The following is a 23563-nucleotide window of genomic DNA, read 5'->3' as shown; positions in this document are numbered from 1 at the left end:
ATATACAAATACTATTTACAGTTTAAGTCCATCTATATAAATTGACCATAAATTAAACAAATTTAGATTTGTTTGGTTGAAATATTAACATGGACTTTTATTTTGATTTTGGATTTTGAATAAATTGAAAGGAAGGAAAAGTGTAATATAAAAAAAGAACTAATTTTTCTTTTCTTGTTGTGATTCAAAGTTAAAGAGAACGAAAAAATATATTGCAAGTAGAAAATTTATGTTATTTGAAGTTTCGTTGTTCATAGAAAGCAAGAAAAGTTTGAAAGAGAAAGTTATTTATTTATTTATTTTTATTATTATTTTTAGGATAAATTTTATTCACTTCCTAAGAGTTTTGATTAAATATATTTATTGTGGTGAGTTTGAAATTTCATTAAATGTTTATTTTATTTTGCATCAAATGGAGGTAAGTGAAAATATTAAATAAAAAGAGGAAGGCGGGTATTTGATAAAATTTTAACCAATATTGATCAAATATGGTTAATTCATATTTAAGAAAAGTGGGTGAGATTAACCCTTCTTTTTGTAACGTGTTGTTTGCAATTAGTATATTTCTAACGGCCCAGCCGGATAAATGGGCCTTAAGAAGCCCAGGGCCAATTATAACAGTTGGTTGCGTCATTGGGCCAACCGTGTCTAACTCCAAAGGCCGAAAAAGGCCAACCTTTGGCCCAAATCAGACGAAACAATAAGCACCGGCCGTACTATTTTTTCCTGGAGGCCCAAGTGGGAGGTGTAGGATGGGATTAGGCGTGGGGCCAATGTCGAGGCCTGTGCAAGGGCTGGGATGAAATTCACATGGGCCTTAATATGCGGCCTAAGCCCAAATAAAAGCCCATGCCTATCTCTCCATCAAATTCAGTACAAAATATTATTGATTTTACAAAAATTACATGATTCGTGAGTGATTTTGTTGAAACATCATACAAATATTTCAGGAAAATCATTTATCTTCGAGGAAAAGGCCAGTCGGTACATAAGAAATGTATTGAATAGATTTTTTTTTCCTAAGAATAGATCGTGTCATAACTTCAAATATAGAATTAAAAGGGATCAAAAGATTCAAAACTCTTGAACCGAGAGATCCATGAATCAAGATCATGATACATATAAATGTGCGGTCCAATGGAAACAAGAATTTCCAGGAACATTTTATTTCTTAAACATGGCCCAGTACATAGAAATGGTGGTTCACTGGCAATCCTCAACACCTTATGGACAAGCCAAAAGCAAAAGCAAAATGTTTTCGTAAAGCAAATCTTACGAGTATTAATTCTATTACCATTTTCATATTATAATAATGGACATAAAGGAAGTCGATACATCTATCATTGTCACCCGTCAAGGTGCTCTATTTCAATTCTATATCTATTCCGCATTCCCAACAGACACTACATGGATATCTCAACGTCTTCAACAGTTGCTTCTAAGGTTTGTTCAAGCCTTTAAGCTACACTGCCAACCCTTCTTTCCACCTTTTCTGCTACTACATATATAGAACCCAATTCTCCACTCAATTCCCAACAACAATTTCAATTTTTACTAGAGATTTTGGTTAAAATGTTGGGAGGATCACTGCTTCTCTTCATCATTTGCTTTCTTGGGATTGTTTCATTTCCCGTTGAAGCTGCATTGAAGAAGTATCAATTCGACGTGGGATCTGAGTAGCACTAAATTAGATTTTCTGATTCATGAAATTTCGTACAACTACAAAGCTAATAAGCTCATATTTTTGTTTGGGTATCAGGTTCAAGTGAAGAATGTGAGCAGGCTGTGCCATGCCAAACCAATTGTTACGGTAAATGGCATGTTTCCGGGGCCTACAATTTATGCTAGAGAAGGCGATCGAGTTGTTATCAATGTCACAAACCACGCCCAATATAACATATCCATTCATTGGTACCACTAATTTCTCATTCATTTTAGCTACATTGGATGAGTAGCATATTAATGTGTTGTTGGGCATGGGCGACTGAATATGTATGCAGGCATGGCTTGAAACAGAACCGGAATGGGTGGGCAGATGGACCAGCTTATATAACGCAATGCCCCATCAAGACAGGCCACAGCTACAGCTACGACTTCAATGTTACTGGTCAGCGAGGAACGTTATGGTGGCACGCCCATATTCTGTGGCTCAGAGCAACAGTTTATGGCGCCCTTGTCATAATGCCCAAAGAGGAAACTCCATTTCCCTTCCCTCAACCTTATTCGGAGACTAATGTGGTCTTAGGTACGTATGGCAATATGGATGATCAGTACTAGAAAGTTCGGATGATTCTAAGGCTCAATTTTTTTTTTTTTTGTGCAGGAGAATGGTGGAATTCGGATGTTGAGGTGCTCGTTAACCAAGCTAATAAGCTGGGTTTGCCACCGCAGATGTCTGATGCTCATACTATTAATGGGAAACCGGGGCCTCTCTTCCCATGTTCAGAGAAACGTATGTTTTTCTCATTGCAATAGGCATTGGCAATATTGAGTCACTCCTTTATATTTCTTCTTCATTTTTCTTCCTTGCTGTAGATACATTTGCTATGGAGGTGGATTTTGGAAAAACCTATCTCCTAAGGATTGTCAATGCTGCACTCAACGATGAGCTCTTCTTCGCCATTGCTGGTCATAATATGACTGTTGTGGAGGTCGACGCGGTCTACACGAAGCCATTTACAACTCAGGCTATTCTAATTGCCCCTGGACAGACCACAAACGTTCTTGTAAAAGCTGATCAATCTCCGAGCCGATACTTCATGGCAACAAGGGCATTCATGGATGCGCCCATACCTGTGGACAACAAGACTGCGACGGCAATTCTGCAATACAAAGGCATCCTTAACTCAGTTCTCCCAGTGTTGCCTCAGTTACCGGCTCCTAATGATACTGGGTTTGCACTCAACTATAATAAAAGGCTTAAGAGTTTGAACTCTCCACAATATCCGGCAAATGTTCCCCTTAAAGTCGATCGACATCTTCTGTATACCATTGGTTTAGGACAAAACCTATGTTCTACGTGCCAAAATGGAACCCAGCTTACAGCTTCATTGAACAACATAACTTTTGTGATGCCCAGGATTGGGCTGCTGCAGGCTCACTACCACAATATCAAGGGGGTTTTCCGAACTGATTTTCCGGACCGCCCTCCAGTTCCATTCAACTACACGGGTGCGCCGCTTACTGCTAACCTAGGGACGTCCCTGGCGACAAGGCTGAGTAAGGTGGCATTCAATTCCACCATTGAGTTGGTGTTGCAGGATACTAATCTTCTAACAGTTGAGTCACACCCGTTCCACCTCCATGGTTACAATTTCTTTGTGGTTGGAACTGGGATTGGAAATTTTGATGCTGCCAAAGACCCCGCAACCTTTAACTTGGTGGATCCTCCAGAGAGGAATACAGTCGGAGTTCCCACCGGAGGCTGGTCTGCTATCAGGTTTAGAGCTGATAATCCAGGTAAAATCTAATGCAAAACTAGTATATATATATGTAAACATGTAGCAGTAGCACTTGAATGTGGGGATTAAAGATGTTGATGGAATGTGGGGTGTTCAATGCAGGTGTATGGTTTATGCACTGTCATCTGGAGCTACACACGATGTGGGGATTAAAGATGGCTTTTGTTGTAGAGAATGGAAAGTCACCGGAAGAATCTATTCTACCGCCACCGAAGGACCTTCCGCCTTGCTAGATGCTGTGAAACAAGGAACTTGTTTATTCGTTTCTGAGACTGTCGAGGTAGTGACATGTAAAATAAAACTTGATGAACTGTAATTCTTGTGCTTCGTTCAAAATATTTGGACATGAGACTCGTTAAATCCACATCCATAAGATAGTCTATTATAGAGTTCAAAATTATTCATTCCAAAGAAATGCAACCAAGATTCGAGGTACAAGCACAGACATGGCTAAGTTAACAATAACGGGAAGCTAAAATCCTAAGAAGAAACTAGAACATGCCGAAACAAACATCACCAGTTTAAGTCATCAAAACTTATTCTGGTACCAGAAAACACCTTTGCTCTTGTCACCATCCGACTGGACATAGACACACTCCTTTGCCTCTCTCCACATTGCCTTGTAAAATGGAGTCCCATCAAACTGATAATAATCTCCTAATACTGGCTTTATGGCCTTTGTAGCCTCCATTGCATGATAATGCGGCAATGTTGAGAACAAATGGTGTGCCACATGAGTATCCGTTATATGATGGAAAACCTTGTTAAGAATTCCATAGTCTCTATCCATGGTGGCCAAAGCTCCTCTCAACCAGTCCCACTCAGAGGAATCATAGTGTGGCAGAGACGGGTGGGTATGCTGCAAATACGTTATCAGCACCAGAAATCCATTCACAATCAGCAAGGGACATCCATAAACACACAAAACCCATGTGAGACCTTTTGATACTGCAAGACGGTAAAGTCCATAGGTGATGGCAAGAACACCAGCATCTGAAATGTATATCTGCAGTCGCTCACGATCTGAGTAAATTGGACCATGTGGATCAAAGTGGCAAGCAAATCTACTGTAGCGCCTGCCTGAAACGTTGAACATTAGGTACAAAGGCCAGCCTAGAGTGAGTTGAATGGTGAGTGTGACGAATCGACCAAGTGGATTGTTCAGGTATTTGGAGTACCATCCGAGTTTGGATTTGGTTTTGGGGACAAAGACTTCATCCTTCTCGAGGGAACCGGTATTAGAATGATGGCGGCGATGGCTATATTTCCAGGAGAAGTAAGGTACAAGGAGAGAGGAATGTAGGATGAGGCCAACAGTGTCATCAAGCCATTGGTAGTCACTGAAGGCATGGTGGCCACATTCATGTGCTATGACCCAAACGCCAGTTAGGATGCAACCTTGGAAGGCCCAGTAAATTGGCCAGGCCAGGTAGGAGAGAGGATGAGGAAGGAGGTGGAAATAATTGGTAGCAATGTAATATAAGAGAGATGCCCATGTGAGGTCGGAAATCACATAGGAGAATGAGTGGAGAACGGATCGCTGGAAACAATGTGGGGGGATGGCCTTCTTGAGCTGGCTAAGTGTGAATTGGGGTTTCGAGTGGGGAGCTCGCTGGACAATGTCAGCTTCTGATTTTTTGGCACTGGGGGGAGCAGACATTCGACCACCTGCACCCATTGTTCCGCGTCCTGCAAAAGAAAATATAGTGAAACAGTTACATGTATGTAGTTAATTGAAGGATAGATTCAGAGAAAGGAAACAGTGAGTCTGATGTGGCCTGATTGAAGGAAGGATTCAGTGCAACAACCAATTTAATTGATTCACTGCAAGGTCAATGTCACAGAAATAGACTACAGTGAGTGCAACAACCAAATATACATTAACAGTCATGTCAAGAATGAATTCATCTATATGCATCTGTGACACTGAGAAGTAAATAACCAACCAACTCACCTTAGCAAACTAACTCTCTTGACAAACTTGCCATACGAACTATGACCTTCAACACCTGTTTGACTTCCTGGAGGAACCGTCCTCCTTGAAACACCATTAAACACCACTACAACAGTTCAACTTCTTGACTTCAATGATAAAATCTAAGATATGTTCTTCCTCAGAAAAACATTTAAATCGACCGGGCGACAGCTACAGCTACAGATAATATCACTCATGTTTGTTTAAATTTCAAAAGCCACACCATTCACTGGGGAGTTTTTTGGGACCATGTTTTACCTTGGATAAAGTAAAAATCAGGAAAGCAGGCACGGGAATTTTTAACTCTGAGCATAATTAGAGGATACTGTTAAAACAGGGCCGCAAAAATTCAAGTGCAGAGAAAACGGCTGGGATAGAGTTGAATGTTCAATGGCTGATGTTGAAACTTGTGGACGTTGCAAACTTAATAAAGATCCATAAAAAATTACCAATTGGCACACTTACATCATCCAATTGGCTGCTAAGATTTCCAACGTCATTTAATATTATGGCCATACAGATCATAGCTCATTCACCCGAAAAGGATGTTGGAGTCAGCTGGTAGGTAGCAAACTTCACAGAAATTTATTTAATTATTTTCTACAAGGTGGTAAGTAAAATAATGCAATTGACCCGCCTTCATTTCTTTAATCACGACATAGTCTTCCTCATTCACGGTCCAGCCACCACAATTTCAATTTCCCAACTTCAACTACTTATTAGTTTTCCTACAAAGAGGTAGCAACTCTATGTTTTTACTTTTCTAATCTTCAAGGAGGTAGAGCAATTTTACCGGTTTAAACTTTTACTACCTACCTAAATATACAGCATATGAAAATGAAACAAACAAACCACTTGTGGCCCCAAAATTTAGTAATCCGACTAGGATTTGCACTTTAGGATGGCAGACATATGTTTTAATGCCGACCTACCCATTATATATGTAACAAGCACGGGGCGCCTGACTTGTTGGAATTTAAAACAACAAACAACCAGAGTGGTCGCTCTAGCACGATAGTGAGCACTCAATATTCAAACTATCCATCTGAAGTAGTCAAAAGACCCACAATCTATCAGGGTCCCGCGGCATGTACTGTTTCTCAAATATCATATATATCAAGTAGTGATACCAACCAACCTAGTAAGGTTCATGATGTGACTGTCACCAACCTTGGTGCCAGATCCTGCAGTTTAAAGTTAGGGTGAACCCAAGATTTGGGAAGAAGAAAAGAATAGAATACCCGAACAGGGAAAAAAACTCTTTAAAATAACACTAAGAATAACTTAAAACCAAATTTCAATAAAACAATATTAAAATTTTAATTTTACTAATAAAAATCAGTTTGCTTTCATAGGACCTGAAAATTAAGATTCTGAACTAGATTATTAATTCGCGGCATCTTTTACCCCTACGCCCAGCCAAAACAGATTGCAAGATTCAATGGAACCGATTTCACCTAAAAAATTTCTATTTATTAATATACTATGTACTGGTACTGCCAAAATTCGCAGAACCTGCCCAAGAATCACGTAATCACGTTTGAGCGCAGGCTGCTACTCCTTTTCAGAAATTAAAAATAAATTATAAAATTTAGAAAAGTCAATCAAAACGACAAAAAATACAAAATCAACCGTCCACCACCGGAAATATAAAACTCACGCATGGACATAGACAACCGAGAAACCTAATCTTCCATATCACGTGAGATCAAAATTCCTATAAATCAATATAAAATAATGAAAAAATAAAAAATAAACCAACGGCTCCTGATCAACGTGATACTGTTATTATAAATGGTACAAATTAGCCATGAATTTATATTCAGAGGAAAATAAACAGATGAAGAGAAACAAGCAGTAGAATTAACTCAAAGATGATGAAATCACCTCAAAAGAGCCAAAGCTTTAGATCCAACCTTGAAAAGCTAAATTTCTTAAAGAATAAAAAATCACAGCCACATTACGCAAAATCCTCTCTTTTTCACCCCCGAGACGCACGGATCTCTTGCCAAATCTCCGTATTCTTACTCTTGACCCGAAAAAACTCAAATCCAAACTAAAAATAGGACTCAAGGGAAGCCACATTCTATGAGTGCAATAACACCAACATAAAAACAAGAGGACTCCTAAAATATTCGAATCAGAAACCGATGAATCCTAATAAAACTCAATGATCCCGTATGCTAACCATAAATAAACAAATAAAAATCTCGCTACAAATCCGGACTAAAACAAGTGGTAGAAACACAACAAAAAACAAGTATATCAAGTCCGGCGACAACCAAGGAACTCATTCAAGCCAGTTCACACTTAGATCTACTCCACATAACACCACAAAATCCCAAAACCAGGAGTGTCCGAAATCGAAGACATCCAAACGGATCATAGATAAAACGAGAAAAAACAATCATATTTAAAAAGAAGAAGAAAGAAAATACCTGAAGCAGCTCTTCCCTTCACGACACCCTCTCTCTCTCTCTCTCAACCTCTCTCTCTCTGGCCTTCTGGTATTGCCGGCCTTCGCCTTTTACCTCTGTATACGGTCCCTATTTAAGCTTTTTTTTTCCCTCTTCCCTCCTCGCTGGTGGGCCCCATCGAAGCCAACGTGTCTCTTAGCTTCGCGTTTCATACGTGTCACGCGGATATTGGTTCAGATAACTCCTCTTCAGCAGATGAGACGATGCTCCACCTCTGAATTGCACTTTAATCCTGACCGTCCCTTCCACTCTCAACGGTGGCGATCGGACCTGATCACAGAAAATATCTTCGAAAATGACAAAACAGCCCCACTGTCAATTTATTTATATCATTGAGGTACGTGATATCAGAGGCGTACTGCAAATATTTAATTCTGATCCGAAAGCACTATGATGATGTTGCCAAGGCCGGAAATTGCTTTTTTTAATTTCTAAAAGTAAATCAAAGGGTTGGGATGGAAAGTTGGAATCTTTAATTTTTTATTTTTTACTTTTTATTTTTTGCCCTCTGAAAAATATAAAATTACCGTGCCATATGACTCATATCTTCATGCCTATCTTTTAATTTCACAGAAGATTAAATGAGATTCATAGAACGTTTCTCTAAATTACATTTTTAGATAGATAATGATTTTAAAAGCTTTTATTTTAATAAGTATTTATTTATTAATTACTAAAATAGTTTTTTTTTTATATAAATGAAAAATACCATGTCTACCTAATCAATTTAAAAACATACATTTAGTATGTGAAATAAAAATAGAAATATCAATTATTACTAAACGAAATTTGATAAGTAATTGATTAAAATTGGTATTATTAGAAGGCGTATTCACAATTTTGTTACATTTTATTTATATATAATAAGCAATATGATTGAATATAAAAAGAATTAGCAAAACATCATCCATAAATCATTGGCCTTTTCTTTTTTTCCCCAGGTTATCTTTGCATCTTAAAAACTTTCCCAAAAAAAGTGAAATTATAAAAAAAAAAAAATAGAGAAGAAAAATAAAATAAAATAAAAAATAAATTTAAAATTAATAAATTATTTTTATCTAGTTTGTTAAATTCATTTCAATTATTTTTTCAAAATATATACAATTATAGTTCATTTTAATTATATTATATTTTTTTATTTTTTATAATAAAATCATACACAAAAAACCATTTTTCTTAACATTTTTTCTTATCACTTATCTTATCTTATAATTTTATCCAAATATTTAATTTTAAGTAAATCAAATAATAAGAGTGAATAAACTTTGAAATTTTTTAATTAAATACCACTTGCTTTCTTTATTTTATACTAGAGATCTCCGTTACTAAATAAAAATAAATCATATTAAAACATATAGAATATATAAATAAAATTTTGAATTAATGACAACTTGTAAAATGTAAGAGAAATAAAATAGGGATAAAAAATGAAGGGAAAAAAAATTAAAATTAATAAATTATTTATATGTTATTTTAAATTTATTTATTTATAGTTTTTATATATAAAAATATATAAATTAATTAATAATATTTAAATATTTTATTTTATTTCATATTTTATTATTAAAAATAATTTTTTTAAATATTTTTTTTTTCTTCTTAGCACTTTCTATAAATCAAACATAACCTTCAAGATATTTTCTGGCGCTACCTTTAACACTGACCGTGATCCAAACGCAATGTAAAATATCATCATTATTTGAATTTGAATTTAAATGATTTCAATAGTATAATTATCATTTTGTTGAAGAGTGAATGAGTATCAAAATACATCGTTAGAATATATCCATCTGTAGAGAACCGTACAACAAAGCATTGAATCTCCAAGAATCCCACCAATAAAGTACTTTGAGTTTGCAGACCTCAAATTATGTGGCGTTAAATCAACTGCTGACTATCCCGATGGCTTGACGTGGATAAGCTTGCAGCTATGCTGATAACCAGAGTTTTAAATGATTATGGTATGCTATCAATTTACGTAATTATAATTCAACATTACCGGTGAAGTTCGCCGAATGTGTTAGTTAAACCTTTACGTCATTAATATCATCCATCACTTCTATAAAACCGCGTTGTTTTAATGATTGAATATAACGTAGGACGATTGTGTTTTGAATCAATCGACCTGAAAATTAACATTTGGCCTATAAAAATTACATAATTAATGAAAATGATATAAAATTTGAAGAGATCAATATACCCTTTAAAACTATTTTGAATATTTTATATCATAATTTTGATAATTTTTTTTTAATTTTTCTAATAATTATTATTTTTAGAAAATTAATTTTAAAAAATATATTATTTTTTACATACATAATTTTATATATATATTTTTTCAAGATGTTTGATTTTTAAGCAATAATAATAATAATTTGTTTTTATTTTTTTGAAAAATTGTGTATTTTTTTCCAAATCATTAAATTAAATTAAATGTTGTTAAGGTTTACAAAATGAATAAAATTTAAATTAAATTTTTTTTTCATAGTCAATAAATTTCATTTTTTGAAAAATAAAAAATTAATATCGTTATTTTCAATTTCTATATATATTTTTATATCTTAACCTTAACAGTGAACTTATATAGACCAAAACTTAATTTTTAAGTCCAACTAGATTCAAAACACAATTGTCCCTATAACATAAATAGAAATAAACCAAGTGTTACGGAACTCTTATATTTGGGTTATAAAATATCTGATCACTTATATCATTTATATTTCTTTTGTATGATGTAGTACGATATATAATAAAAATATATATATAATATATCATATCATATATTTTGATTGATAATTAAATATAATGAATGTGTATTTAATTAAACGTGATAAAATAAGTGAGATGATATATTTTATTTTTGTTATACCCTTTACGTTGATACTTAGTCATCATAATTTTTTTAAGGGATTTTTATTTATTTTCTATATTAATTAATCATTTCAACATAACAAATTTTGATTAAAAATAAAATCTATGGTTAAAAGTAAAACTAAAAAATATTTACAATAAAATGTTAATATATATTATTTAATAAGTGTACATTATTTATTTATAAATTTTTATATATTCCAATAATGAATATTGTTAACTGGAAGAGAAAATTTCACATTTTTTAATAACAAATATTAGAATGTGATATAATTTAAAATTTTAAAATATGGAATGTTAAGAATAATATATATTTTATTTTATTTTTACTTATTTTATAAATTAAATATAAACAAAACTGCCATGACTAGATAAAATATCAAAGAATATTATATTAAATTAAAAATACTAATTTGAAATAATATTTGTTATATAATGAGATAACAAAATATATGAAATATATATTTTTTTACATTAATATTATCGGTGATATAAAAGTTTTCAAAATATCACTTATATGTATAAAAAAGAAAAAAAAAAGTAAATCGGTTAAATTATGCCATGTTCGGTATGTCATTTGAATTTTGAGGTATGTTATAACATTTGATTTGAATTAGAAAATAAAATCATCGCTTTTAGATTTTTAAAAAATTTATCAATTGCTTAATTTTTGCTTGAAAATGCTTTATACAACCACTCCAAAATTGACTCACGCAAAAACTTTTAAATGGCGGGAAATCAGTTTCCACCGGTGGTGAAAGATGAAAAGTAAGATGCAACATTCATGGAGTGCACCTAACCTTGGTACGGAAAGCAAGATGGGTCCCATTTCCATTGGAGAAAGGTGCCATTTTATGGTGTATGTGGGTCAAGCCTCTAAACATTATCAAGTTGGAAGGAACATGAATTTTAATTAGTTTGGTTCACATGACGTTCATGGTGGCGTGACTTAGTATTACAATATACAATTATTTTGGTAAAAGGCCAGCTGTTCGTTCAATGTTCATTTATTATTTTTGTATGGTTTGGTACGCGGTCCAAGATTTATAAGAAAATTATTTGATTCAAATGAATGGTAAAAAAAAAAATTCAATTTTAGTAAATTGATTCATCCTTTACACTATATTTCCAATAATGGAGAGTCAATTGGGACGTGTTTGGATGCAACTTTGTTTTAATTTTTTTTTTTAACTAAGGTTCAGTGTGGTTGTTGTTTTCTAAAATAATTTTTTATTTTTAAAAACAATAAAATTAAAAAACACATTTGATGATCATTAAAGTGTTTTCTATTGCTTGTTATTAATATATATATATATATATATATATTTTTTAATTATTTTCATTTGTATTTTATAAAATTGTTTAAAAAATAATAATTATACAAACATGTATAATATTTAAAAATAAATTTTTAGACATAAAAATTATTTTTAAAATATATTTAAAAATATTTAAAGTTGCTTATCAAATTTTTGTTTTACAAGGCATTATAAAAGAGTTTTAAAACGTTTTTGTTTACTCGTGGCTTTATAACTATAAGAATGTTTTATTTTCATAAAATGAAAAGTAAGATTAGAAACCCAATAAAATAAAACTAATATCACATTTAAATATTAAGAAATTTCTAAATACCACTTCAAAAAATATCAACAAATTATTTAAAACATTTTTATTCACTCCTTTCTATAAAATTACAAGCATGCTTTTTCTTTTTTTCTTTTTTAAATATGAAATGAAATTAGAATTGCTAAAAGGAAATCAATAACAGTAACATCTCACAAGTAAATGTTTTTAAAAATTGTCCAAAATCATAAAAAAATTATAAAAATAATTTTTGAAAATATTTTCTATACTTTTGAAATATCATTATAAGCATTTTTATTTTTGTTAATAAATTTTAAACTTAAGGCCATGTTTGGTATATATAAATGATTGTTTTCATTATTATTTCTCATTAAATATGGATAAATTTAATGATTTTAATTATTATATTTGGAAGCATGTAACATTATAAGGTTAGAATTAATATTTGTTCCAATTTTTGCAAGAACAAGAATGATGATAATATATATATAAAAAAAAAGACAAATGTATTTTTAAATATTTTTTATTTATATTTTAAAAGAATGTTTATTTTATTCTTTTTATTAAATAACAAGATTAAGAAAAATAAAATTACTAATTTGGTTATTACCGAATTTGGTAAAATGAAATGGTTTAATAATTAAAAAAATATAATTATTTAAAAATACACATTGAATATTAAGATTATGCATTGAATTGAATTTATGATAGTAAATTTTTAATAAAAATAAGAAATAAAACAAAAAATATCGAGGATTATTATATGAAGTTTATCTAATATCAAATACAGACAAATGCATAAACGTCGATATAAATATCATAAGTTATCTCATAATAAAATTAGTTATTAATATCCGGTTCTTAGGTGAGATTTTATTTTTATTAACACATTTTTAATTCAACTGCTTATGTAGACATGAGGATAGATTAAAAAAAATTAAAATGAATGATATGATGATTCTTATTCTTCCACGCACAAACATTGCATAAAAGCATAAAAATGGAAGCGACGAGAAAGAACAGTTCGATTCTTACACGACTTTTTCACATTTTACACATTGGCCTTGTTTACGCTTCACGCGTTCCTTTGAGTTGAAAAGACTCTCCCATTAAATCCCCACACAAATATTCAATGATTCAGTTAGTGGTTAATGGTTATTATCCCATAGGCCGAAGTAGGCCCTAGCGATGGCTATAAATTATAATAATCAATCCACATTCCTGTTTCCTATTCGTGGATCAAACACAATGCCGAAATACCCATTTCTCTCTTCTTCTTTTTTTCTATTTATTTTTTCCCTTCAAATTTCGTGAGAAGCGAGGATAAAAAACGTGGCACCCCACAGCCGAATCGCCTAGTAGACGATAAGAAGCATGCCACGTGGTTACTCTAAGATTTCTGACCATTTTAATAGGGACAGGGGGCAATATGTGTCGAAAGGAGAGTCCTTGAGAAGTCCACGTAGCTCGTTCTCCTTGCACTTCTCCCAAACCCACATCACTTTCTACAAATATATTAACCCACTCTATATGCTCTATTGTCCCTTGTGTTTGCAGTGAAGAAGAAGAAGAATACGATAAGAGGAGGGACCGGGAAGAATGCAGGAGAGGCTGTGACGGAGAATGTGAGCAACGTGACGGCCTCTGCGAGGGCTGGCTTGAAGAAAACCAAGGCCACTTTGGAAGAAAAGGTATGTACGTGTCATACTCAGGTCACCACATTATCAACTTGGAAGGAACATGAATTTTCATTAGTTTGGTTCATATGATGTTCATGGTGGCGTGACTTAGTATAACAAGATACAATTATTTTGGTAAAAGGCCGGCTGTTCGTTCAATGTTCATTTATTATTTTTGTATGGTTTGGTACGCGGTCCAAGATTTATAAGAAAATTATTTGATTCAAATGAATGGTAATAAAAAACTCAATTTTAGTAAATTGATTCATCCCTTACACTACCTTTCCAATAATGGAGAGTCAATTGCCACGTGTTTAGATGCAACTTTATTTTTAGTTTTATTTAATTAAAGGCATGTTTGGTTATTATTTTTTAAAATATTCTTTTATTTAAAAAAAAATTAGAAAACACATTTGATTTGATGATTATAAAATCGTTTTATATTTTTTGTTGTTGAGAACAAAAATTAAAATATTTTCAGAAGACATCTTTTAATTGTTTTTACTTATATTTATAGAGTTGTTTAAAAAATAATAATTATAAAAACATCTATAATAATTAAAAATGAATTTTTATAATATATTAAAAATATTTAAAGTTTCTTATCAAACTTTTGTTTTACAAAGCATTATAAAAGGTTTTTAAAAACTGTTCTTAAAATCTATCATCCATAATAATGTCAAACATGGCATTGGGAAATTACAAAAAAAAAAAAAAAAACAAAAAAATTATTTAAAACGTTTTTGTTTACTTGTGGCTTTATAATTACAAGAATGATTTTATTTTCGTTAAATGAAAAATAAGATTAGAAACTCAATAAAATAAAACTAATATCACATATAAATATTAAGAAATTTCTAAATACCACTTCAAAAAATATCAACAAATTGTTTAAAATATTTTTATTCACTCCTTTCCGTAAAATTACAAGCATGCTTTTTCCATTCTTTTTTTTTTAAAAAAAATATGAAATAAAATTAGAATTGCTAGAAGAAATTCAATTATAGTAACATCTCACAAGTAAATGTTTTTTAAAATTGTCAAAAATCGCAAAAAATTATAAAAATAATTTTTGAAATATTTTCTTTACTTTTGAAATATCATTGTAAGCATTTTTATTTTATTTTTTAGTAAATAGTAATTATAATTAGAACCACCAATAAACAAAATCTATGATGCTAATATCTCACATGAAGATATAAGAAATTGCCAAAATAATATATATATATATATATATATATATATATAATATTTAAAACGGTTTTTCCTTTGTTCTTGCTATACGATTGCAAATAAAATTATTGTTTTTATAAAATAAAAAATAAAATTAAAACCATCCAACGTGTTTAATATTTATAGAAAATATAATACTGAATTAATTTTAAAAATTTATATTTTATGTTTATAAAAATAGTGAATTGCAATATATCCATTTTTTTTAGACCATCGTAATTTAATACTAAAATACCCGGGATTGATTTTCATGAAACATTTTATGTAGAGGTTGATCTTACAAAGAGACGCAAGGAGATAGTTAATTCAATATTTAATTTTCTTTTATATTTTTAATATCACCTTGTAAGATTTTTTTTGTTGGTTCAAAGTTGTTTAGTGTAATAAAGAGAATTAAAGCATTCAAGAACCAAATTTTAAATTGACATTTGAATGAAATTATTTACATTAAACTTAAGACCATGTTTGGTATATAGAAATGATTGTTTTCATTATTATTTCTCATTAAATATGGATAAATTTAATGATTTTAATTATTATATTTGGATGCATATAACATTATAAGGTTAGAATTAATATTTATTTCAATTTTTGTAAGAACAAAAACGATAATAATATTAAAAAAAAAGATAAATGTATTTTAAAATATTTTTTATTTATATTTTAAAATAATGTTTTTTTATTCTTTTTATTAAATAACAAGATTAAGAAAAATAAAATTACTAATTTGGCTAATACCGAATTTGATAAAATGAAATGATTTAATAATTAAAAAATATAATTATTTAGAAATACACATGCATTGAATTGAATTTATGGTAGTAATTTTTTAATAAAAATAAGAAATAAAACAAAAAATACAATAGAGTTTTGATGATTATTATATGAAGTTTATCCAATGTCAAATACAGAAACGATATAAATATCATGAGTTGTCTCATGATAAAATTAGTTATTAATATCTGACTCTTAGGTGAGATTTTATTTTTATTAACACATTTTTAATTTAATTGCTTATGTAGATATGAGGATAGATAAAATAAAATAAAATGAATGATATGATGATTCTTATTCCTCCACGCACAAACATTGCATAAAAGCATAAAAATGGAAGCGCCGAGAAAGAACAGTTCGATTCTTACATGACTTTTTCACATTTTACACACTGGCCTTGTTCACACTTCACGCGTTCCTTTGAGTTGAAAAGACTCTCCCATTAAATCCCCACACAAATATTCAATGATTCAGTTAGTGGTTAATGGTTATTATCCCATAGGCCGAAGTAGGCCCTAGCGACGTTTATAAATTATTAGTGGATCAAACACAATGCCGAAATACTCTCTCTTTTTTTTTTCTATTTATTTTTTCCCCTCAAATTTCGTGAGATTCGAGGATCAAAACAAAAAACGTGGCACCCCATCGCCTAGTCGCCTAGTAGACGATAAGAAGGATGCCACGTGGTTACTCCAAGATTTCTGACCATTTTAATAGGGACAGGTGGCAATACGTGTCGAAAGCAGAGTCCTTGAGAAGTCCACGTAGCTCGTTCTCCTTGCACTTTTCCCAAACCCACGTCACTTTCTACAAATATATTAACCCACTCTATATGTTCTATTGTCCCTTGTGTTTGCAGTGAAGAAGAAGAAGAATACGATAAGAGGAGGGAGCACAGATGCAGACCGGGAAGAATGCAGGAGAGGCTGTGAAGGAGAAGGTGAACAACGTTACGGCCTCTGCGAGGGCTGGCTTGGAGAAAACCAAGGCCACTTTGGAAGAAAAGGTATGTAAACGTCAATATCATTTTTGTTAATAAATTTTAAAATTTAGTCTACGAGAAAGTTGGTGTGATTTTGTTTGGTTGTATATATACAGGCGGAGAAGATGACTACGCGCGATCCATTGAAGAAGGAGTTGGCAACTGAACGGAAAGAAGAGAGGAAAACCGAGGCTGAGATTGAAAAGCAGCGGGCACGTGAGTACAACACCGCCCAGAGGCAAGCCGGCACCACCGGCATCCACGGTAGTCACCCAACAGGGCATACTGGCTACGGCGGAACTACCGGCTATTCCAGTCACCCAGCAGGAGATACTGGCTACGGCGGCACCACCGTCTATTCCAGTCACCCAACAGGAGATACTGGCTACGGCGGCACCACCGTCTATTCCAGTCACCCAACAGGAGATACTGGCTACGGTGGCACAACTGGGTATGGTGCGACCACCACAGATGCGGCTGGTTATGGTGGCGCTGCTGCAGGGGACACTGAATATGGAAAGGGTGGCACGACTACAGGTGAGGCTGGATATGGCGACACAGTCACCACTACCGGGTATCGCACTCGCGGCACCCACCCTGGCCATGGGACAGGTGGCACCTAGAGGTGGGAGTTGGCTATGGGGTTTAAGGCCACTGTAACACTGTTTGTGTCTGTAGGTTTGAGCGTATACACGGGATGTTTTAGTATTTGGCGTATCAGTGTACCGTTTGAATAAATGACAATGAAGATAACAGCTTATTATGTATGTAAGCAATATGACAAGCAACTTATTATGTATGTAAGCAATATGACAAGCAACTTATTATGTATGTAAGCAATATGACAAGCAACAGAGTTTATTTTCAATTTTCAAGAACAATAATTCAGTTAATTTTAGTTTCCTAATTTAGGAAAAGTGAGCCAAATGGGCTGACGGCCTTCTCTGTTTTTAATATTAATTAGAATGCATTATAAATACCCTGTTGAAATACTTGGGGTATGTCCCGAATGATACTTCTAAGAATTTTAAAGAATGATTTTTTTTTAAAATGTAAATACAGAGATGTCAGTGGTATAATGTGGAATGGTCGCGTACTTATTTGAATTTTCTACATTAAAACATAAAAATGTGAATGTAAAAGTAGAATAATTAATGTTATGAAAGTTCCATAATGGAAAATGATATGTATCCCTTTAATTGTGAAAAATAAAAATAAATTTAAAAGTAATAAATTAATTGTATATAGTGATTTAAATTCATTATATATATATATATATATATATATATCAAATAATTTAAAAATATATAAACTTTTTTATTAATTTTAATTATATTTTATTTTTATTTTTTATAATATTTTTTTTCTATTTTTCAAAATTTTTAAGTCTATTTGTAACTTAAAAATATTTGAATTTTGTTTGAAAAATATTCAAATCTTTTTAAATGAAAAACTTGGAATAAATTTTTGTTAAATGTATTTTTAAAATTATTTTCAAAATATTATTGGTATGACTCTTAATTTTTGGGTTGTATTGTGTCAATCGTTAGTTAATCTACTTCCTTTCAAATTATTGAACTATATATATACATATATACGGCCGTAATCCTAGAATTATAGAAAAGGAATTCCTTAAATCAAAACATAATAGATGAAAGCATCATCAAAGTACCATGTTTCGGTCTCATTTGAAAAAATTCATTTTATGTCGAATGGTTAGTTGAATTTCATTTCAACTATTTGAATTGTATTGTTTAATTGTTCGGGGATTCTATACTTAAAAAAAATAAAATTATTGTATGTAATGTTTTTTTTTTATTGAATATGAAATTTAATTGGGTCAATATTTAGACATATATTTTTCTATTTTTTTTAGTTTTATAAGTAAAATATAGGAATTTTTATATAAAAATAAGTTCATATGAGTAGATATTGTATTTAAAAATATTTGAAGAAGTGACTTAAAATTTTAAAGTATTAAAAATGTTTTTACAAAAATAAAACAAATTTTTATTTTTTATTTTCTATGTAAAAAAATTATTTTAAAAATAAAAATAGAAAGTGTATCGGAATGTGAGCTTAAATATTCTATTTTATTATTTTAAGCTTGTTTAATGCAATGTATGGAATTAGTTCTAAAAGTGGAGAACGTCTCTCCCTAGATGCATTGCATAGGAGAAACCACTGTGACATACAATATCTACACACAACGACATATGCCACCCGTCTTCAGGAATGCTGCCACTTGGCTTTCTATTTTAAGGCTTCGTTAATCGTAACTCACCATTTTCATGGTATATATCTCTCAAAGACGGTGGAGGTGAAACGTGTCGAAAGCAGATCGAGAAGCGATGTGTGACATCCACGTAGCTTCTTCGCTCTGCACGTGTCCTATACATATTACATTTTACATCAATTTAAACCCAGTTCCAGCGGGGATTTTTCTCATCCTATGTTCATTCGTCTATTAATCTGTACTGTGTGAAGTGAAGAAGAAAGGAGAAGAAGAGAAAAGGCGCAAAGATGCAGGCAGGGAAGGGTGCAGCGGAGGCCATGAAGGAGAAAGCCAGCAATGTTGCGGCCTCTGCCAGAGCTGGCATGGAGAAAACCAAGGCCACTGCTCAAGAAAAGGTACTCTTTCATAATATTTTCAGAGTCTCGAGCACATGCGTTTATACGTAATTATCTGTTCATTCTTTAATTTTCCCATTCATTTGTAATATTTGATTCGTTCTCTGTCCTTGCTGCGTACTTTTGTGTAGAAGGAGAGGATGACGGCGCATGATCCGATGGAGAAGGAAATAGCAACCGAGAAGAAGGACGTGCTGAAGACACAGGCGGAGATGGACAAGCAGATGGCTCAGGAACACAATGCAGCTGCAAGGGAAGCCGCAGCCACTGGTGGCCAAGGCAGAGTGCCGTTGCACACCACTGGGGGGGCAACTGGCATTCACCACCCAGGCTATGGGACAGGTGGCACCGACGCCACCGGTGGCGCCGCCACCAGGGACATGAACTATGGCGGAACCACCAATGGAAGTGGGATCTAGAGTTGCTTAATTTGCGTGTTTGGTGGTTTTAATTTTAGTTGTGTGAAGTGTCTCGGTGTAATGCTTTCGCTTTTGAATTGAATAAAAACACTAAGTACTTATCCACTACCATCAGTTTCTATATTGAATTTTCCACTTCCATCTGTTTTTAGACTTAATTAAAAAATATTTAATATGAATGTGTCTCTTTAAATTAATTTAATAATTTAAAATGAGTTAATATATTTCATTAAGCTATTAAATAAATTAAACATATTTGATAAAACATGTGAAAGCAAAAAATAATTTTAGTTAATAAATAAAAAAATTAATTTATTTTTAAGTGTATATTTTTATTAAATAATTTTAATATTTAAAATAATAATTAAATAATAAATATTAAATTTTATCTGAAACACCAAGAAAATTTGTATTTAATTTATATCAAAATCCAATCATTGACTTCCAAATAACGTGACCAAAGTTGATCAAAGAGCTTTAAACATCCAACGAATGATATTAGGTTTCTTTCCAATATTCACGCTATTAAAGAAGTGATTGAAAATATTATTCAAATTTTATATAATAATATTAAACTCATCTCTAAAGTCGTACGACTTATTTTAAAAATCACATTTTCTAAATATTCAATAAAAAATTGTAAAAATATCAAAATCACAAGATCAGGTCCAAGCATCTTCCTAGTCGACACTGCGTAAGTTGGCTAATTGTCAATGAATCACTAACGCACTCAATGTATGATTGTGTCATAATGAGTTTAAAGTGAAAGTCTAAACTTATAGGCTTCGACTTGTTTTCCTCTTATGAATACCCCCTTAAATAGTACAATACAGGTTGTTAATAGTTAATACAACTCGTGAAGTCCAAAATCTATTATTATGACTTTTTTGCATGGGATTCACAAATGAAAAAATAATAAAAAATTATCGTGTGTTCTTAACAATGTTTTAAACATTTGGGCAATGTAACTATGCATGTTTAAGTCAATATTCCTTGTGATTCAGTACCTATGGGCCACGTAACTTTAACGGCCCAATCCTCCATGGCCCAACAGCCAGTTGTGATGCACACAGCTCATATCGATATTTAAATATGCATAATTTTCTGCCCAAAACCTTGGACCAAAGGTTCAAGGTAAGCATGGTTGCACCAACCTGCTACTCATGGGTTTGTGCCAAGAGTTATAAAAATCATTTCAAATATTTAATATTTTTTAGTGTGTAATATTATATATATTTTATTTAATAAATTTTAAAATATTAATATATTTATATAAAAGATGAAAAAAATAAATATTATTGATTTTTAATTTTATTTATATTTATAATTTTTTTAAATTATTGTTAATTTTAATAAAAAATAAATTATATATTTATGATGTTACTTTTTGGATCATGATATTAGATCCTGATTTGGTAATTTTCTTGATTCATGGATCCGTTACGAAAATATTGGTTGTTGACTATAGATGAAATTTTTATAATTTTAAAATTTTAATGTATCTATTTTATTTCTAAGAATTCCTATATGACTTTCTAATTTTTTAAATAAAAATAAAAAACATTCCTAAACATCACCTAAATATTTTTATTCTCATGTAATGTTAAAATAATTTTTTAAAAAGAAAGGAAATGCATGAGGGTTTTTTTTTTGTCTATTTAAAATTATATCCACAAATTTGAGAACATATAGCCCAAATTAAACGGCCAAGTTGACAACTGTCGGGCACGTGTCCGGAGGATGAATAATACCTTTGACTACCTCCACGTAACATTTTCTTACGAGACGTGTCGTCACCTCGATCACCTTCCACTTCTATATGAACGGAACTGTTGAAACTCCACTTTCTTTGTCGTAGATTCGGTTTCTGAGCGGTTGAAGTGAAGGAAAAGAGAGAAAGGAAATGGAGTCCGTGAAGGAGAAAGCCGCTAACGTCGCGGCTTCAGCCAAGGCTGGAATGGAGAAAACCAAAGCCACTGTCCAAGAAAAGGTTCTTCTCTTCATTCCTAATTAGTCATTAATATTATTGGTTTATTTGTTAATGTCTCTGTTCAGGTAGAGAAGTTGACGGCTCATGGTGAGATGGAGAAGCAAATTGCGACCCAGAAAAAAGAGGAGAAGAAAGCGGACGCGGAGATCAAGAAGCAGGAGGCCTACGAGAACAACGCCGCCGGGAGGCAGGCCGCAGCGGTGGGCGGTGAGGCCCACTACACGGCTGGGCCAGGCCAAGCAGCAGTTCCTGCCGGCACCACCTACTCTGCCGCGACCGGGGTCCCAGGCAGGCCAATTGGGATAAATCCGGGGACTGGGGGAGCGTTGGCTCAGAATCCTCGCGTCGAAGGTGGGGGAGCCAAGACTGGGTATGGCACCGGAGGCAACTACACTTGAAAAAATGCTTTTCTGTTCGGTGTATGTAGTTTTTTGGGCGAATAAAAATATTGTTTTTATTTTGTCAATTAAATCTAAATTATTTTAAATGATGAGGGACATATCATAACATATTATGTGGGTGTATCCATGATTAAAAATAAATAAATAAATAATGGTGTATGGCATCCACACCAAAATTTATTTCGAATAATCCGTATTTAATTGGGATTATTTTATCACATACCTTATCAGAAGCGATTCTGTTAAATTTGGTGAACACCCAAGGAAAAGAAGGGAAAGAGCGATGTATGACTATAACTGTGTATACGTAAGGACGATTGGGTCGTTATACATTGGTGTTGGGCACGAAGCCCAACAGGGATGAATAAATTGGGCCCGGTGGTTCAAGTGCATCGGCCCACTAAGAGCATGGCCAAGCCGACTAGGACTATATATTTGAAATTAGCATTTTAGTTTTCACTTTCTTCTTAATATTGTCATAAAATTTATATTATATAAATTTTATTTTATTCATCCATATTAACATTCTATTCTACCTTGTTTCGAAACTTCTGTATTTTTTCACATATTCTATTTTTTGGTCTAAAACTTTTATTAATTTTTTTGCGATTCATTTCGTCAATTAATTTGAGCCTTTTAAAATCAGAGCGTAAAGATAAGAAGGTTTGTACGTTATTGAGGGATGCGAGTAAAATTAATTTTAAATAAAAATTAATCCAAAATAAATCATCAAAAATTAAATTCAGGTTGGTACATTGAAAATCCAATTATAATAATACATTTATATCCAAATTTAATAATAAATGATATCAAATTATAAAATAATAATAATAAATAAAAATATATTTTTTAAAAGTATGCCATATAATTATAATATGATATTTTTTATTTTTTTTAAAAGTAAAATTATTATATTAGATAATATAAATTACAAATATTATAAAAATATTAAATTAATCCAAATCTAACTCCAACATTAGAAATAATTATCAAAATTGGCTCGCGGAATCCTCTCAAGTCTATTTCACATCTAGTTATAATTTAAGAGGAGATTGGTTGCAAAATGAAGTTTAAAGCAAAGATGTG

General features: G+C 32.0%; 5 protein-coding genes across 7 annotated transcripts; 4 read left to right on the top strand and 1 right to left on the bottom strand.

The window, feature by feature from the left end:
* Positions 1-1304: 1304 nt before the first annotated feature.
* On the top strand, positions 1305-3825 carry LOC100265891 (laccase-11). Of its 2 annotated transcripts, none has more exons than XM_002275356.4 (6): positions 1305-1665; positions 1760-1911; positions 2001-2245; positions 2324-2452; positions 2536-3459; positions 3564-3825. In XM_002275356.4, exons 1-6 carry the CDS (start codon positions 1573-1575, stop codon positions 3692-3694), a joined length of 1674 nt encoding a protein of 557 aa, XP_002275392.1. In that variant the 5' UTR covers positions 1305-1572; the 3' UTR covers positions 3695-3825. The 2 variants fall into 2 exon arrangements, with proteins under 2 accessions (XP_002275392.1, XP_019077273.1); XM_019221728.2 differs by having other exon boundaries at positions 1557-1652.
* Positions 3817-8303, bottom strand: LOC100252129 (delta(12)-fatty-acid desaturase FAD2). Of its 2 annotated transcripts, none has more exons than XM_002279203.5 (2): positions 7875-8303; positions 3817-5150 (listed from the first exon to the last, which is right to left on the bottom strand). In XM_002279203.5, the coding sequence occupies exon 2, from the start codon at positions 5137-5139 to the stop codon at positions 3991-3993; it is 1149 nt and encodes a 382-aa protein (XP_002279239.1). In that variant the 5' UTR covers positions 5140-5150; positions 7875-8303; the 3' UTR covers positions 3817-3990. The 2 variants fall into 2 exon arrangements, with proteins under 2 accessions (XP_002279239.1, XP_059595257.1); XM_059739274.1 differs by lacking the exon at positions 7875-8303 and adding an exon at positions 5416-5570 and having other exon boundaries at positions 3817-5285.
* Positions 8304-13628: 5325 nt separating this feature from the next.
* On the top strand, positions 13629-17808 carry LOC100257252 (18 kDa seed maturation protein). The gene is made up of 4 exons (XM_019221498.2): positions 13629-13830; positions 13926-14059; positions 16914-17060; positions 17153-17808. The coding sequence occupies exons 3-4, from the start codon at positions 16953-16955 to the stop codon at positions 17657-17659; spliced, it is 615 nt and encodes a 204-aa protein (XP_019077043.1). The 5' UTR covers positions 13629-13830; positions 13926-14059; positions 16914-16952; the 3' UTR covers positions 17660-17808.
* A 1651-nt stretch (positions 17809-19459) lies between these two features.
* On the top strand, positions 19460-20194 carry LOC100262363 (11 kDa late embryogenesis abundant protein). Its single transcript, XM_002279184.3, has 2 exons — positions 19460-19667; positions 19799-20194. Exons 1-2 carry the CDS (start codon positions 19560-19562, stop codon positions 20084-20086), a joined length of 396 nt encoding a protein of 131 aa, XP_002279220.1. The 5' UTR covers positions 19460-19559; the 3' UTR covers positions 20087-20194.
* A 1428-nt stretch (positions 20195-21622) lies between these two features.
* LOC100267524 (11 kDa late embryogenesis abundant protein) lies at positions 21623-22542 on the top strand. Its single transcript, XM_002279160.4, has 2 exons — positions 21623-22076; positions 22142-22542. Exons 1-2 carry the CDS (start codon positions 21990-21992, stop codon positions 22472-22474), a joined length of 420 nt encoding a protein of 139 aa, XP_002279196.1. The 5' UTR covers positions 21623-21989; the 3' UTR covers positions 22475-22542.
* The last annotated feature ends 1021 nt before the right edge of the window (positions 22543-23563 follow it).

This window comes from Vitis vinifera, chromosome 8 (assembly GCF_030704535.1).
Source record: "Vitis vinifera cultivar Pinot Noir 40024 chromosome 8, ASM3070453v1".
NCBI classification, from domain to species: domain Eukaryota; kingdom Viridiplantae; phylum Streptophyta; class Magnoliopsida; order Vitales; family Vitaceae; genus Vitis; species Vitis vinifera.
The sequence above is the reverse complement of the archived record's forward strand: the minus strand, read 5'-3'. Positions and strand labels throughout refer to the sequence as shown.